This window comes from Polypterus senegalus, chromosome 10 (genome assembly GCF_016835505.1).
Source record: "Polypterus senegalus isolate Bchr_013 chromosome 10, ASM1683550v1, whole genome shotgun sequence".
Lineage (NCBI taxonomy): Eukaryota > Metazoa > Chordata > Cladistia > Polypteriformes > Polypteridae > Polypterus > Polypterus senegalus.
The window spans coordinates 130,867,004-130,882,370 of NC_053163.1; the positions used below are offsets into that span (position 1 = coordinate 130,867,004).

General features: G+C 40.1%; 2 protein-coding genes across 2 annotated transcripts in view; one reads left to right on the forward strand and one right to left on the reverse strand.

Annotated features, from left to right (window-relative positions):
* Positions 1 to 5,087, reverse strand: part of hcn2b (hyperpolarization activated cyclic nucleotide-gated potassium channel 2b) — a 116,184-nt gene extending 111,097 nt beyond the window's left edge. The window contains exon 1 of the mRNA XM_039766653.1: positions 4,169 to 5,087. Within this exon, the coding sequence (XP_039622587.1) occupies positions 4,169 to 4,857 (689 nt within the window). The 5' untranslated portion in view covers positions 4,858 to 5,087. The remainder of the gene's footprint in view (positions 1 to 4,168) is intronic.
* Positions 5,088 to 8,256: 3,169 nt separating this feature from the next.
* LOC120538250 overlaps positions 8,257 to 15,367 on the forward strand; it is an 18,563-nt gene continuing 11,452 nt past the window's right edge. Inside the window, exon 1 of the mRNA XM_039767702.1 lies at positions 8,257 to 8,429. Within this exon, the coding sequence (XP_039623636.1) occupies positions 8,257 to 8,429 (173 nt within the window). The remainder of the gene's footprint in view (positions 8,430 to 15,367) is intronic.

Genomic DNA, 15,367 nt, shown 5'->3' on the forward strand with positions numbered 1-15,367 from the left:
TAAAATGAGAGGACCCCATCCAACAGCAACATTTTAATTTGGCTTTCTTTCTCTGCAGGATCTAACCAATGTTGTTTTAATAAAATACTAAGAAAAACTGAGGGTGTGTGATTGCAATAAGACCTCGACAACAATAATGACACTTGAAACATAAGTAATATCAAACAAAGACCACTATCACCTGGACACTACATAGAAAACATACAGCAAAATGATTGAAAAAACAAGTTCAATGAGTTGAAAGTACCTATCTATATGAACAGATATACCAGAATAAAGTATAAAGTAGACTGACAAACTGAAGTATGCCACATTGTACTATTGATTAAAAACTGCTTTTGTAATGGAGTTCTTTTATAGCTTCATCCTCATCAAATTTCTTTTTTAATAGTGAATTTGATGTCACATTAATGTTTTCATCTTTTAAAATAACTCACATCTAAAATGTATAACAAATTGATCCTAAGTTGTGTTCATGCTCACAAAGACCAGACCAGTCAACATCGATCACATTCTTGCACCATCTGGCATCACAGGTGTTGGGTCACTTGGTAAACCCACTTTCACCAAGTTTGAGAAATACTGTTAGGGAAAACTAGAGAAGAACAGCTCCACGTAATGACAGAAATCTGTAGAAGTGGGCACCACTGTCTTGTAAAACAATCATGACTGAAAAACATGAAGATACTTCCTCGACTCAACTCTCTTAATAATTCATGAATTTTACCAGAAAGGGGCCTTCACAAAGATGGGAAATTGTAAGATAAAAGGTTTGTGATTTCTCCATTTAAATAATAGAAAACTGGAGAAAAGAAATCTCTAATTCTGGCCCAACCATTACAATTGAATAAAATACAGAAAAGGGGACACACTTAGCATTTTCCATTTAAAGTATAAAAAACCACAGAAAGGGCACTTCTACTCTGCCCTTCTGAAATTATGCAAAATTGTATAGACTGGGCCTCCAATCTACCCAAAAAAGACAAGAGACTGTAAAACAGGAAGCCCCACTCACTTTATTTAAGTGATGGAAAACTAAAATAATAGATATTTAGGTCAACTCTATCCCTCGATGATTCGTGCAATTGCAAACAAGGGACCACCATCCCCAAAAATAAAATATTGTAAAATATAGAATGGGAATCACCACTTAATTTTGCCAATACTAGCTGTGAAAACTATAAAAAGATAGTTTCTACTAACCACCTGCCTAAAAATGAAAAATGTAGAAACTGAGCTCCCAGACTGATCAAAAATGATGAACAATTGTTCAGTATAAATCTCCTAATCTTCCCACTCAAAACTGCAAAAGAAAGCACCAAATCCCCTCCCTCATACCTACAAAAAATGAAATCTGGTGAAAATGCAAAATACTGAACTCTACTCACTTTACTCCAACTAAGGGACTAAGTTAAATTAAAAAAAGAATATCTGAGTAAAACAGAGTAGCAGGCTCCAGTCATATTGCCTAATAGAAAGGTTGAAATGCTTTCAGTCAACCCCTTCCATGACTAATACCAATGAATTGCTAATAATAAATTCTCACACTATTTCCCAAAAAAAATAAAATAAGGTCAAAAAAGGAACAGAAAAAAATAGGAAAAAGACCTTTTTCCTCAACCAATGTTCAAAATATGAAAGAAAAGTACAACAAGGGGATATCCAGAAAGACATTATTCAATAGCAACAGTAAACAGTCACCCTGATATTAAATAATGGAAGAGGGGTACACAGTCCACCCTATTAACACTATTAAAAAGGAAGGCACATGCAGCAAACCCATTTTACATGTAGCACCCTTGGCTTTAAGATTGCAGCTTTATTAACCACTGCAGTCAGTTCTAATGCCTGTCTGCCACATACATGGTACTGTTGCTCTCCAGTTACTTTCATGCTCTGTGACACTCCTCACATAGGCTAAGTTGAGGAGCTTGAGCCAGGCACCTAAGCCAGACAGCTAAGCCTCTGGATCCCTCATGCACAGCACTTGTCACTGGGGAGATTTAGAGCTGTAGAAGCAGCCAGTCTGATCATGGAGACACAGACTAATTTGCGTAAACAGCTACAAAGTGAAAAGAGAAGAATTCTGAGGCATGGAGAACACTCTACAGAAGGAAGTAAAAGGCCTCCAGTTTGAGTTAAGGGACCACTGGACTTTCTTCTTTTGTCATGGTTACAGCTCACAAAAGTCCACAAGTCACTGCGGAAAAAAAAACTGGAACAAGTTTAATAAAAGTTCAAAAAGCATGCAGTGCCTACAGCTTCAATGAAAAAATGACTGTCAAGACAGTTCTGATGACCCTCCTGCTTGGCACAATTTATCAGCAAATTCCATGCCAGCAGGCTTTGCTCTCCCAAAAGACATGTCGCATAAGTCATTTTCTTACATGCTACTGGGCACAGAGGTTAAGATTTGTTTTACAGTGTTCTATCATCGGCTGACAATGAGCAAGGACAGTTTACCTTTTCTTGAAGTGAAAATGAAGACTAACCTGAGAGTAAGTATTTTCAGTGTTATTAACTGCTAAGCCAGACACAATTACAAACATGTAAAATGCAAAAGAGATGATCTCACAGGCTGACATGTGATTGTCCAGAGATATTGAACTAAGAATGTAAGGACTGGGACTTTTGTCACTTGCTGCAACAGGAATGAAAAACCTCCTTCCTGTCTTTGCACATCAAATTATTCTCTAGATTGTAGGAAGCTACTTTCTACAGATAATTTATTTAAAAATGTAATAATACAGCTTAAGAAAATTTTATAAAACATATACTATACAACATTCTAAAAGGGCACTAGCATACTTAAATTCAGTCTTAAAGGACCTTCAAAATGTTTTCTTTAAACTGGTAAATCCCTCCTTAAAGTCTTCCTATAAACAGCTAATTTCTACATTTAATCAGCTTTTCATAATCTATCATTTCATAGTAAAAAAAAACTTTAAATGGCTAGTGCTATACAGCAAATGTCAAAGGTGAGAAAAAAATTATCCTGATAAAAGTTGCCGAAACAATTGGCTCAGGGCCAAGAGGATGCTCTTTCAAGTGCTTCTACCTCTCACAATTGACAAGGTTGAATAGAACAAGCAATGTTAATGACATTCTGCCATGGTTATGTTATCCTGGTGGAGGCCAGATAGAAAGACTGCAGCATTTTTGTTGACATTCTAGTTAATTAACATCAGTGTGGGCTAAAGATGAAAGAAATCTGATTTATGGATGATCCAGATTACTTAAATAACCCAATGACAGAACTGAAAAGAGAATTTATATAATATGCTTGTGGTTTTACTTCCTCTGAAACTTGAATATTTATCACCACCGAAAATGCTCAAACAGACAGAGAGAAACAAAACATACTGTATTATACATAGATAGAAATGAAATATACTTTATTAAACAGACGATCTACAGTATACAGATGGAAAAGACAGACTGAAATAAAAGACACAATATTAGACAAATGAAGGACATTATGAGATAGATAGATAGATAGATAGATAGATAGATAGATAGATAGATAGATAGATAGATAGATAGATAGATAGATAGATAGATAGATAGATAGATAGATGCACCACTGGTTGCCGCATACCAGCTGAAATGCAAAATATCATCTGACATCAGTGTCCACCCTAACAGTCACTGTTCTTACTGCATATCACAGAATGTCCACGGCAAGACATTTTCTTTTTACTTTAGGACTGCATAACGTGCAACAACTACAGGTGACTTACTACATGATGACAGATGATCATCTATCATGTCTCCACAGTCATCCAAACCCAGTAACTAATCATTGACCTTTGCAGGTGTAAATAATTTACATAAAAGACCATTATTCTTTCAGTCTTGTTAACCCATCATAATGAATGAGTGCTCGGTTCTTTATATTGTTTCAGGACAACTAATATTAACTTTTTAAGACTGTATTGCTCATAGTCTTGCACCTATTCGAATTGCGACGCCCATTAACCCTGCACTGGCCTCAGTCTGAAAGACAGCCCTTGAAGTAACTGTCCAACTCCAAAACCTTAACAGGTTGCTCAACCCGACTACTGGATCACCGGTGAGACACCTGCGTTCGTAAACCCACCTGGGAGGCTAAGTCCGTACGAAGCCTTCTCCCTTCTATATTAACACTCTCCCTGACAGCCTTTCTCACCTGAAATCGCTGTATGGGTGTATGATCCAGGACCCCGCTGACTTCACCCTCTCCTGCTCTTTTTCCACCGCCTTCTGGCTGCCGAACATCCGCAGGGAGAACTTGTTGACCCCTGGTTGCAACATTGCCCCGAACTGGCGTTGCATGAAGCTGGCTTGACTGCCGCGCTGCTCTCCATCCTCGGCAAGGATTTGCGGGTTGTCATCTGCTTTCAGGGTGCTACGGGGCAACGATGAAGATGCCTTTCTACTTGGGGCGCTTGAGAATGACACCCGAGGGTCTCTGCGCTCTGGCTCGCTGCTAGGGGTCGTCCCGTCCATGGCGCCACTGCCTCCTCCTCCGCCGCCTCCGTCCTCTGGCTTGTCTGGCTCTCGCACGCACTCACCGTTCTCGCTGCGCTTCACGCCGCTCCTAGTCGCCGCATCGCCCCTCTCCCAAGCAGGCCGGCCGGACACTAGGTCCTGCATCCTGATCAGAGCTGCACCGCCCCGGCGAGGCGGCTGCGTCCGCGGCTCCTCCTCCTCCTCCTCCATCGCCGCGGTGCTGCGGCTGCGGCTGCGGCTGCCAGCTACTCCTGACGAGGAAGCCGGGGCGCCCAGGGCCGGGCAGTCGTGGCTTTGCTGCTGACTCCCCGCCCCGGTATTCGTCAGAGCCTCCGGGGCGCCCGCAGCTCCGTCTTTATTGTCCATGACATTGGGGAGAGCGAATATGAGCTCCGGTGATCTTGAGAATGAGACACGGAGAACGAGAGGGTGCGTGAGTAAGTGAGTGAGTGAGGAAGGGAGGGAGGAAGAGAGAGAGAGGAGGGAGAGAAAACAGAAAGACGTGACTCCTTTGTAAAGCGTGAACGAGCGATCAACCCTCCTCACGGTAAGGCTCCGCGCGCTGCCACCGAGTGTGCGAGGTGAGGACCGGGCACGCGCCCCGTTACACGGAGAGGAGGGGCACGCCAGCCAGTAGATGAACACCTGAGTGCTAATGGCATGTCTGGGAAAGGGTAAGCACAGCTGCATGGGAATACACTGGCAAATAGATTGGGCATCTCAACATCTAGCGGTCACTTTGCAAAGAGACATACTAGCAAAAACAGGAATAGCTTAAATATGGGTCCACATTGGAAAGGGGGCAGACCCCAGAATGCAAAGGAAGAAAACGTCCAACACGGTGCCTAGAGAATTGGAGTGGTAGTTCTGTAGCAAAAAGGTTAATTCCTGTGGTGGAATAGAGCATGGTAACAGTGGCATGAACACATTGATACTGGCTGGCGTATAACCAAAATGGTCAAGGGAAAAGGATGACACAGTAAAAGAAGATTCACTTTAGGGATGCTAGAGAAAATTAAAGGGCACCACAGACAAAAAGGTGGAACTCTGGGTGACAAGCTGGCAATGCAGGAGGAATGAACAGATTTGAGAACAACACTGAAATTTTAATGTTGTTGGTTAAGGTGAGGCACAGGGTCAAAAATCGTGATGAAAGGTACAATAAATCTGCTTGGGTATTGGCGGGTCTTCTCACTTCAAAGGCTTTTGATATCAAGGACCATTTCTGTATTTGTCTGATGTCCGCTAACTCATCACTTACTGACTCTTCTATCTTCTCTTCCTCGCCCATAGATGACTTTAAAATTTGCAATCTGCTTCTTGCCAACATACCCACCTGTGATCTGAAGTCAATAACTTTTTTCAGTACCTCAATACAAGTTCCCTTCCAGGTCAATGTGAATTTCAATTTTTGAAAGTGACTGATAGAGAGAATTACCATTCAGTCTCCTTTCTGCTTCTTTTACAAAGACTACCAACATACACTGTCCATTAATATCTCTTCTTGTTTATTATAGACAATACCCTGCAGAATTTTTAAATATTTGGCACCAACAGAAGTAGTTCTGGCAAAACCACTCTGCTTTCTGTAGCAGATATACTGGCACTGCTGAAGTTCTGCACCCCTCCCCTCTGTCCCTACTGTTCTTGACCCTTCATTGCTTCTTGATAATGGTCACATTTGCTTATCTATTTTATTGCAATCTTCTGAGATAGACTGGTTGCCTATATTTTTGACCAGGTGTTTTGTGTCCCTCGGCATAATTTTCTGTTCTCACCTCACAATGCCTACATTATTGTGGCTCAAAGATCAAGGCAGGACTCTGTTTTCTTCTCTTTCTTAGCCCACTTTCTCAGCTGGTAAGCTCAAGTAAACCTGATTCCTAGTTCCTTGTAGAACATCTTGTGATTGTGCTCCATCTGAAAGGTACTATTTAGTGAATGCATAGGAAAGTTAAAGCAGAGACAGAAAGGAAATCTAGACTGAAAAGTCACTATATTAGAAAGAAATAAAAATATATGGATATGAAAGGCACTATGATAGAAAATAAAGTTGATAGATAAGGTACTTTAAAATAGATAGATAGGTTTATCTATAGAGGTATATAATATATATATATATATATAGATATAAATGGCACAATAAACAGATATGAAATACATCAGATAGATAGATAGATAGATAGATAGATAGATAGATAGATAGATAGATAGATAGATAGATAGATAGATAGAACAATCACGATAAGAACAGGCCATTCAGAAGAACAAGCTCATCCATAGATAAATAGATAGGGTAAAATAAAATATATAGATAGACAGATACATAGATTAGGTAGGATATAACAGACAGATAAAAAATAAATACATGCAAATTACAATAAAAACTGATAAATAGACAAGGTACTAGATATGAAAGGTACAATAAAATAGATTGACATATAAAATACACTATAAAATATATAGATATGGGACTACTGTACAGACATTTACAAGTATTATAAAATATATAGATAAGGTAATATCTAACTGATATCTGTGAAAGACAATATATAAGGTATATAGATACATAAGTTGTTAACCCCAAATATTTTTACAGCAACCTACACATGTAAACAGTCAGATATAAGCAAAAAAGTACACAGAATACAGTTAGGTCTAATTAGTAAAATAATTCATTTTCAAACAAGATCCATTCCTGAAATAAAAATTGAAAGATGAGTATAAAATAAACAACAATTATCACTGTAGTAGTTTCCTCCATATTTATTTTTGTGGGTATCTATTAAATATGTGTTGCTTAAGTAATCAAAGTATAAGTAACACCTCTTTCAGCAATCTAACCTCTAATGAAAAAACACATGGAATAAAGTGGTCAGCTTTCTTCTCCATCTATTTCCTTTTTTTATTTCCCACGTTTCAGCAACAGCCTCTCTGCAATCTCAGTAAAAATGAACATTATCTTAAACTTATCCTTTCCAAGTACAATACCTCCTCTTCTGCATTTCTTTGCACAGATCTTTCTGTTAACATTTCACTTTCCTGACATACCCTTCTGACCACTGACTAAAACCCTGGACTGTAATGTAATTTTGCACAGCTCACTTTCTCTCTCTTTTAATCATTATGCTTTTTATTAGCACAAACCTCTACTTTCTGTCTTCTCAGTGACTATGAGATCGGCCACTTCTGTGCCCTCAGCCCCTTATTCAGGATTTTGTTCCCTCCACTTTGAACTGCTGGCAGGGCTCCCAGGCAGCAGTGTCTTCCATACTATAACAGTGGTTCTGGTTGAACAGAACCAATTAGTGTATATGCAGAACTTTATTTCCATAAGTGGTGATGTCAAAATAATAGCTATGAGACTTATTTTATAATTTATTTACTATATCAGATTTTCAGAATGTCCAAAGTTTTAGGTTTCCATACATCAACTTGAATGTCTGTTTAAGCAGCACAGAATATTACAGAGATTGATATAATACCTCTATTGATAAACTCTTTTCACTGAGCTAATTAGGAGTGCACCCGTGGCTGTATTTAAGGGCATACCTTTACAGCCAATGCCAATTTGCCTTTAACACCACAGGAAACTCCAGGCAACTCAACCAAGATCTCAGAGAAAAGATATTGTATTGTTCAGGAAGGATGCACAAATGGCTTAGAAGGATGAAAAAACAAACAACATAAAGGAAATGGCAGAGGAGCTGGAGACATCAGGTACCAAAATATCTACATCCACCATTAAGACAGTCCTTCACAACAATGGGCCAAGAAGCTGCTGCACAAGAAGGAAATCCTTTACTTCAAGACAGACATAGAAAAGACAGCAAACGTTTGCAGGTGATCGCCAGGAAAAAGTCTGGTCCTTTTCGAGGAGTGTTTTATGGTCAGATGAAACAAAAATTGAACTATTTGGACATAATCATTATTGTTATGTATGGAGGAAGAATGGTGAGGCTTTTAAGCCAAAGAACACTCTTCCAACAGGGCAGCACGCGGGTGGCAGCATCATATTGTGTGGGTGTTTGGCTGGTAAAGAGACTGGGGCACTTCAGAAAATAAAATGGGATCTTGACGAAGGAGAATTATCTAGAAATTCTGAAGCAACCTCTCAAGACATTAAAACGTGGTCATAAATTTGTCTTCTAGCAGGACAAAGATAATAAGCTTACTTCAAAAGTTGTAACAAAACGTCTCAAAGGAATACTCCATCAAAAATTATTTTTTTATATGTTACTTACCCCATGTACTTTGTAAATGGCACTGACATTTTCAAATGAAGACCTGCCTGTATTTGTTACTATCAATCAAACTATTCAATTCTAAACACTTGTAGTCCAATTTAGGTGACAGAGGACCCGTGCCTATCCCAGCTGTGCAGTGACCGGCACAAACATTTTGGTGGGCAGTGACTCACAAAGGGTAGACATGGCGGCGCATTACTGGACAGAATTAGTGACATTTTGACCTTGGACACAAATGAGTGTGCATGGTAATTTCTGTACTTTTGATTCCACTGGAAATTTGGGTGTAAGTTTAGGGCTATTATAATATTTACACATTTGGCATAAACGTTTGAACATTATGTCAGATTTTCAGAAAAGACAGACCTCTACCACACATATACTTCATTTTCTTCATATGACACAACTTAGCAAGACGAAAGGCCACATAGAACGATTTCTATCTACATACAAGCTGGATCTTAGCAGCAAGAGTTCATGTCACACCACATGAAATGAAAGATTTTGTCACCAGAACTGATCAAGTGGTAACATTTATGACCACTATTTATTTATTTATTTATTTATTTATTTATTTATTTATGTATTTATTTATTCTTTGTGCATTATACTTTCAGCAGGCAGGTGTAGCCTGTGTGGAGTTTGAATGTTCTCCCAGTGTCCCTCTGGTGCTCAGGTTGCCCCCCTCCCCACCCCACAGTGTAAAGACATGCAGGTTAAATGAACTGGCATTACTAAATTGGCCCTAACGATGGACTGGCACCCTGTCCAGGTGTTAGGCCTGCCTTGAACCCAATGGTTGCTGGCATAGGCTCTAACTGCAGGCCCGCATCTAGGGGGGGGACAACCATGACACTTGTCAGGGGCCCGCCCTTTAAAATATGCGCACATATTTGAAACACGAAAGGGGCCCAAACTCTGTCAGCTGCCTGGGGCCTGCTAACTGCCCTGTGACCCTGCTCCAGATAAGTGGGTGAGGAAGATGGATGGATTGTTACAGTATGATCTAGAACCATGCAAAATGATCATATATATATTATGCATGTTAAGATCTTTCTGTAATAAAAACAAAAAAAAAGCAAACATACCTTTTTGCTAGACATATCATTAATATTTTTACCCTGAGTTCTGTGAAATGGCAGGTAGATGCTTTTACCAGCTCCTACACCATTTTCCATTTTTCGGTCAAAGTACCATTGAGCCTCAGTCTCACTAACCTGAAAGGAGCTCCTGTCACACACTCATGAGAACTTGACTTGCATGTATTTTAAACAGGTGTGGTAGATAAATAAGTCCTTTGTAGCATTTTTTTTTAATGTGTAAAGGTTATGCCTTCCACTACTATAGTTTCTCCAACTTTATGACCATGGTTGAAAGATAATACTTTTACCTGCACTTGCGGACTGAGCCTGCATTGTTGATAAACTCTTTTTGTAGGCAGAAAATGCTTTGCACTTTGAAAAACAGTTATCTGATAAGTCTCTAATATCGGGGATGGTATGTGGCTTGTGCATACATATTATAGGTACCATACACATCTGACAGTATACAAAAACAAAGTGACCAGCACACAAATATTTATCGCACCTTTATGTTGACCTAATAGCAGTAATTATCATAGACAATAGTTTATTTCTAGATGGAATAGTAAGCAGTACCCTACTGCTGTGGTGTGAAATTTTGTATACAAGTTGATAACTATTTTGTATGTCTTTATTTTTTAACGTAGCAATGTAATATTAGTGTTATATCATTGCTAAGAACAGCAATGGTTCAAGACCCCCACCCTCCAGTCTTCAGGACTGAGTCCTTGTAATTTTAACTTTTCTCTACAGGACTCTCTCAATCAGCCCCCACAGGAAAGCCAGACTACCTAGCTGGCAAGCATCACCTTAACAAATGGTACTGGGGGCAGGTGTGAAACGTATTGTGTGCCCCCAGTGGTCTGAGGTATGGCTTTTTGGGATTGGTTTGAATAAGAGGCCATTCTTTAACATGACACCCTATTGGTGTAAGAATTTGGACAAAGAATTTATAAATTTGGTTGCTTGACCCCTCCCTATGTCTCTTACCATCATGATGAAGGAGCATCTCACACACCATGAACTGAAAAGAAGACCAACTCGGTAGCCATATTGAGACAGGCATGCGACCTGTCCTGAAGGAAGCCATAAAATGTTGACTATTATCAATAATACATTATTTATGTTAACACCTGCTTGTCATTTTACTCTAAGTAATTTCCTGATGTTATAGATGTAGAAGGGAAGTTGAGGAGAACTTATAAAGTACAATACCTTATAAACAGTGGTAAGCCTATGGGATCTGAGGAATTCTGACAAAGGCTACACATTAAAGAAGACAAAAAGGGAAAGAAGAATAATATAGAGCTCTACCAAGGCACCTTCCATATTGATGCTTATTCTCAACTTCTTACAATGAAAAAAGGTGACACACACTCCAAATTGGAGAAAAGATCACTTTTGGGGCAAAGAACGTAACAGGGCAGGGGATTCAGCCATTGTAGCCACCCCTCTGACCACATCCCTGCTGTAGCTTTGCCGGCAAACGCAGAACAAACCCTGAATGGTATGGTAGTTTTTGAGGGATCATGGGGGAGTAGTGACTCTGAAGCTAAGGATCTGAGCTGATATCTGAAATTTTGCCTGTTCAAAACCTGTTGATGCCAGAAGGGATTCTATTCCATTGGGCCCTTGAACCTGAAAATTGCTCCAGGGGTGCTGTACAATGGCTGATCCTGCACTCTAACCCACAAATGTCAAAGGAAAAGACAATTTCCCCTCAGGGATTAATGCAATGTACCAAAAGAAAGAAAGAAAGTAAATAGCAGGCCAAATTACAGACCAAGCCAACACAATGTCTTTGGGATGTGGAGTAGAAATCTTCTCAATCTAATTCAGGGTCATTTGCTATTCCAGTGTCACTGAGTACAAGGCAGCATTACAGGGCCCACTCACATTTACACATATCAATTTAGAATGTATATCGAAATGTGGGAGTCATACAGCACTTGGCTTAAAATAAGCGTGACATCTCAAAAAAAAAAGCAGCATCTCACAGTCAGGAGACCCTTCCCTTTCATTTAAAAGTACTTTAATGTAATTCACTCAGGAAAACCCTTGCATTATATTTCCCATCGTTTTAAACGTATATTTTATTTCATAACTTTTCACAAACCTCGGAAAAACTCCTGCCTGGGCCGTTAGAAGAGCAGACTTCAAATGCCGGCGTCCTTTAGCTGACAGCTGGCGTCGCGTCTCCTTCGCTGCGCACGTCCCCGCAGTCAGAGCGGGAAGTCAGAAGCTTTGTGGCGTCAGCGGGTCGGCCTTTGGCGCCCTCTGCTGATCTCCTTTGGCACTGAAGGTGAAAGAGAAGTGGAACAGCTCTGCGCTCAGAAGGGGGTCGGGTGTCCCGTAGGCACGCTGTCGGCGTTATCGTGGAGCGAGCAGCAGCGCCTCTGTCATTACTGGTAGCACACCGGGTTTCCATAAATATTACGAGTTAAGAGGCGCCTTATTGTGCACAGCTCGGCAGCACGGAGTGCCCGAATTTTAGTCCTACTTAAGGATAACAAACCGCCCGTCAAGTAATATCTGTCGATAGTCTTTTCTTGTATAAAGGCCCAAATATATCTGCTGAGTAATGTCACCATGCAAACAGGTCAACGCACCGTTATAAAGCGCCATTCATTTGTCCGTTACTCTCATTACTGCATAGCGCCGTTTTCTTAACAGCTGCGTAGCGGCGAAGACAATGAGGACAAGAAAAATCCAACGTCCTAACTGTTAAAACGTAAGCGTAAGACGCTTAAATTCGGTGCTTTCGTAAGAAATATAATAATTTACTTCTTGAGGCAGAAGTATATAATAAACCAGAATAGTTGTGTCAGATTAGGTTTACGTTATTAATCCCCGATGGTCTTTTCACAGGGCGGCACGGTGGCGCAGTGGTAGCGCTGCTGCCTCGGAGTTAGGAGACCCTGGGTCCTCCCTGCGTGGAGTTCGTATGTTCTCCCTGTGTCAGGATCAAAAATAACGTCATATTTATAATCACTGACCTTGAAATAATCTAAAATAAAACCTCACATGCTTATGTTTGAAATGTAATTGTTAACCTTCTGGGTGTGGCTCTTAGAGGGTTAGGTCATAATTGTGATGAGCAACTTCGAAAAATACTATAAAACAACTTTTTTTTTTTTGTTTTGTTTTTTTGAAGTTTTGTGAAAAGGAGTAACTTTGACCCCTGGTATCCCATTAGGGGGGGGTCAACCCTCAGGGTCGGTTGATGTGTCATGCACAACTTTGAGTCCTTTGCTGAAGACACCTGTTGGTTTACTCTTTTATCATCCATCCACCTCGCTTTATCCTAACTACAGGGTCACTGGGGTCTGCTGAAGCCAATCCCGGCCTACACAGGGAATAAGGCAGGACCAAACTCTGGGCAGGGCACTAGCCCACTGCAGGGCACACACACCCCCACACCAAGCACAATTTAGGATCGCCAATCCACCTAACCTGCATGATTTTGGACTGTGGGAGAAAACCCACACAGACACAGGGAAGACATGCAAACTCCACGCAGGGAGGACCCGGGAAGTGAACCTGGGTCTCCTAACTACAAGGCAGCAGCGCCACTCTTGCCGCCCTCATATCAAGTCATACCATTTTATATTATATTCCTACATGTTCTTTTATCATTTTAATTCATATATTATATTATATTATATTATATTATATTATATTATATTATATTATATTATATTATATTATATTATATTATATTATATTATTCATCCATCTATATCCAGAACTTTTATCGTAAGGAGGTAACTTCCTGGTCAAAAAAATGTCTAAAATTAGGGTCTTTCTGGTCAAAAGGGTCAAAATGGGGGGGGGGCACCCCAATAAACTTGATGTCTTGTATAATTTGACTTCAAGACACGGCAAATGACATATCATATGTGAGGGTCTACTCATAACGGTGAGTCAGGAGGCTCCAGACGAAACAAAACAAAGAGATTTCTAACCATTCATAATTCTTACGAACACAAAAACTGACAGAGATTAAAAATGGTTGTTGTGTTTCAAAGTATTTTATTGTACCAAAGTGAAGAATTGAGCCATTTGTCAGATTTGAAAATCCATCCACTCCACAGATTCGGCCTCTCAAAGTCGTGTGACCCATGTGCTTGATCAGAGGTGCCATAAAATAGTTAGAAGCTACGCATCTTAAGTGTCTCATTTGGTTACTGTGCAATATTTTTATAATTAGGTGAAAGCAGCCATGGACTTTGCAATACCTCCTCCTGGACGCTAGATGGCAACTCCCCTGGGTTGGAGCGGAGCCTCGGTTTTCTGCAGGGCTCCATGGGAATTGGAGTTGGGTGCAGCCCTGTTGGATCCCGCCAGCGCTTCTCAATATATATATATATATATATGCTATATTTATTTTGTTATTTTCTAGAATGCTGCAGGGTACCCACGCCTCTCCTGGAAGCATCATGGACCAGTCTGCTGCAGGGCATACACACGCATACACATGGGGAGACCATAAGTGCTGCACACAGGAGTAGCACCAGTCTTGGATAATCCGAAGAAAAGTTTCATGCTGCAAAACAATTTGGTCTTTCCTATGGGATCATAATGTTGGCATGTTAGAGCAGCCTATTTGCACCTGAGAGATGGGATGGGATGTTTGCAGCCTTGTTCATCTAGTAAACTGTTGGCAAATTGTTTTAATGGAAAGACAGTTTGGCCCTCCCTTTGCAGCTGTCACAGGGGATTAGGGGCCTACACTTAAAAATAATGGTTCTAAAATGGTACTTTACTGGGTTCTGTGGTTCCTTGTAGAACCATGGCTTGTGCCTGAGTTCCTGCATGCAGCAAGAGTCCTTTTAAAATTTTGAACTCACAGGCATTTCACAGCTTTGATATCTATTCATGGTTATTTATGGAACCTGTTATGGTTACGGAGTTAGTTCTTTTGGGTACAAAAAATAGCTACCCTATGGCTTCACTCTGAAAAACCTCTTTGGCACCGTTATTTTTAAGAGTGTGTTTTCAGTCCTTGGTGTCACTTTAAATTTATTTGGTGTTGTTTATTAAAATATTTTATTTTTTCCTAATTGTTTTATCTTTAGGGCAGCCATGAGTTTACTTGTGGCTGCTTTTGAATGGTTATCATCTCAACCGTTAAAGCAACTGCATTTCTTTAGAAGCACTTCGCCCACACTCCGTGAATGTTCTCGTGCTTTGTGTCTGAACTTGAAGTTATTTTAGTGAATGTGATGGAGACTATGCAAGCAAAACACTGTTATTTTATATCCGTCTGTCTGCTTTTTAGGCAGGAAACGAGTGCCCATCCGGGTAGGACTGAATGCAAGGTGGTAACCAAATTTGGGTGAAATAAATATAAGGCATATGGTTTATTCAAAAAAATCGAGGACGGAATTTGAATGCACTTTACTTGGGTACATTTAGCCCCATGTTTCAGCAAGTGAAGAAAATGCAAAATGAGTGCATTAAATACATCCAAATAAATCACATCTACTTAATCTTGCAGATTTAACCTGTCAAAGTCAGAAATGTAAATCATATAAAGATTATCAA